The sequence below is a fragment of the Engraulis encrasicolus genome, chromosome 14 (assembly GCF_034702125.1).
Source record: "Engraulis encrasicolus isolate BLACKSEA-1 chromosome 14, IST_EnEncr_1.0, whole genome shotgun sequence".
Taxonomy (NCBI): domain Eukaryota; kingdom Metazoa; phylum Chordata; class Actinopteri; order Clupeiformes; family Engraulidae; genus Engraulis; species Engraulis encrasicolus.
In genome coordinates this window covers 27619147-27621646 of record NC_085870.1, presented here as the reverse complement: position 1 = coordinate 27621646, position 2500 = coordinate 27619147, and the positions used below count along the sequence as shown (strand labels likewise).

The 2500-nt window shown below is 50.6% G+C and overlaps 1 protein-coding gene across 1 annotated transcript in view; it reads left to right on the top strand.

Moving 5' to 3' along the window:
• Positions 1-1455: 1455 nt before the first annotated feature.
• tkta (transketolase a) overlaps positions 1456-2500 on the top strand; it is a 36115-nt gene continuing 35070 nt past the window's right edge. The window contains exon 1 of the mRNA XM_063215327.1: positions 1456-1599. Coding sequence (XP_063071397.1) covers positions 1493-1599 — 107 coding nt within the window. The 5' untranslated portion in view covers positions 1456-1492. The remainder of the gene's footprint in view (positions 1600-2500) is intronic.

Genomic DNA, 2500 nt, shown 5'->3' with positions numbered 1-2500 from the left:
TGTGGCGCGCGCGAGAGAACACAATGTACTTTTCTTTGTGCTTTCTACTCCTTTCACGGTTTGCATATATATCTGAAGGTTTCATAAAAGCAGGATTTTGCAAAGCACGACATTGAAGGGGACATGATTACACATCTAACAGACGTGTCTAATCAAAATGAAAATAAATATATAGCCTAGGCCTATATTTTTAAAAAATATATACTGTTCATAAAATGCATGTGGTTGACTGTACATTTCATAGAAAGTTAGAGGCATTCAGATATTGTCCCTAACAATCATCTGAGCAAATTAAAAATAATTGATGAGGTAACGAGATTTTGCAATTTGTCATCAATATACAACAAGTGTAGGCCTATGTGCAAGGATCAAGCAAAATCGGAACACAGTGTGGGAACATGTCATGTGCCACAGAAACAAAAGACAGGCACCGCTTCAAAAATCAGCTAATTGGTTTGCATTCATCAACCAATGTGCAGGGCAATCCAAAATCCCCTTAATCTGCCTTCCCTTAGACTCTCTGTACCCTTTGCCACCCCCCCACACACACACATCTCTCTCTGCCCCCCCCCCTCCCAAACTCTCTCTCTACCCCACCCCCCTCTCTCTCTCTCCCCACCCCTCATTTTCTGTCTCATGCTCTGCCTGTCTCTCTCTCTCTCTCTCTCTCTCTCTCTCTCTCTCTCTCTCTCTCTCTCTCTCTCTCTCTCTCTCTCTCTCTCTCTCTCTCTCTGTGTCTGCCCCCTCCCTCTCTGTCTCTCAGAGAGTTCACTCGCTCTGTCTGTCTCTCTTTTCTCTCTCCCTGCCAACTCCCTCTCTCCATCAGTCTCTTCCTCGCTCACTCTTGTTCTCCCCCTCCCCTCCCCGTCCCTCTTATCCCTCCTCCCTATCCTTCTTTCTGTGTCTCACTCCCACAACTCACCCTGTCTGTCCGTTCCTCTGCCTGCCCCCTCTTTCTCCCCCCTCTTTCACTCTCTATCCCTCTGCCTCCCAACCCTCTCTCTCTGCCCCCTCCTCTCTCTGTCTCTCTGTCTGTCTGTCTGTCTCTCCCTCTCTCTCTCTCTCTCTCTCCCTCCTGAGCCGTGCTGAGGGTGAGACAGTTCAGGGAGCGGGCGGTGTGGTGTGGTGTGGTGTGTGCAGCTCATCCTGTACCATGAGTCCGCCTCACCCCTCAGCATTACGTGTGTGACGCTTCAGCGTGTGTTTGGCTGGACAAATCCAGCCCCTGCCTCTTCCTCCTCCTCCTCCTCCTCCTCCTCTCTCACATCATCTCTTTTCCCTCCCTCTCTCTCTCTCTCTCTGTCTCTCTCTCTCTCCCTCACACACACACCCACAAGTGCACACCCTAAGTGCGCCGCTCCTCTTCCAGCTCCAGCTCCAGCTCCAGCTCCGCTCAGCCTCATCCCCATTCATTCATTCATTGGTGCTTTCTGCAGCAGTGCTGTTGCTTTGATTTCTCTCCTGCTCCTGCTCTAAGTTTGAAGTTGCTGCCATGGAGGACTACCACAAGCCCGACCAGCAGACGGTGCAGGCACTCAGGAACATCGCCAACCGCCTCCGCATCAACTCCATCAAGGCCACCACCGCCGCCGGCAGCGGGTGAGTCCCTCTTTCCTTTCATCTCCTCTCCTCTCTCCTCTCTGTTGCTCTCCTCTCCCTCGGTGGCTCTCTCCTATCTCCTTTCGCTCTCTCCTCTCTCCTCTCGCTCTCTCCTTTCTCCTCTCTCCTCTGTCGCTCTCTTCTATCTCCTCTCCTCTCTCCGCTCAGTTTGTTGCTCTCACCTCTCCCCTCTCTCCTCTTGCCCTCTCCTTTCTCCTTTCTCCTCTCGCTCCGCCGCTCTAAAACAATAGCGAGGTCGCATCTGTCTCGTGCCTGGGGTTGGGCAGGTCATGTTACGGGCGTTTGGCTCGGCTCAGCTCATCGTGTCTTGTCCACCTTCATCCACGGCATGGCAGGCTGTGTGGAACTCTGGAGATTGATGGCACTCGGAGAGGCATCGTTCCTCATTCCCCATCCCCGTGCATGCACTGTACATAGAGTACTCTGTACTTCTGTTCACCACTGGCATGCACTGCACATGGAGTACTCTACTCCACACACTCTCCTCTCCTCTTTTATACACACGCAAAGGGAAAAGCAGATGCTGTGCACACAGGCACACGCACATACACACTCACACACATAGACACATGTACAAACATGCACATGAACAAGAACACACAAGAACACACAAGAACACACACACACACACACACACACACACACACACACACACACACACACACACACACACACACACACACACACACACACACACACACACACACACACATGCACACACACAGAGCGTGGTGGGGAGCTTTCATTGTTCTTGTGGTGTGGGCTTCATAGATGAGTAATGAATTAGAGTGCATGGTGATTTCTAGTAAGTCAAATGTGAGGATTGAGTCTTATCATTCACGAATGAAACAAGTTAACTGTAAATATTTATAAGAAACAG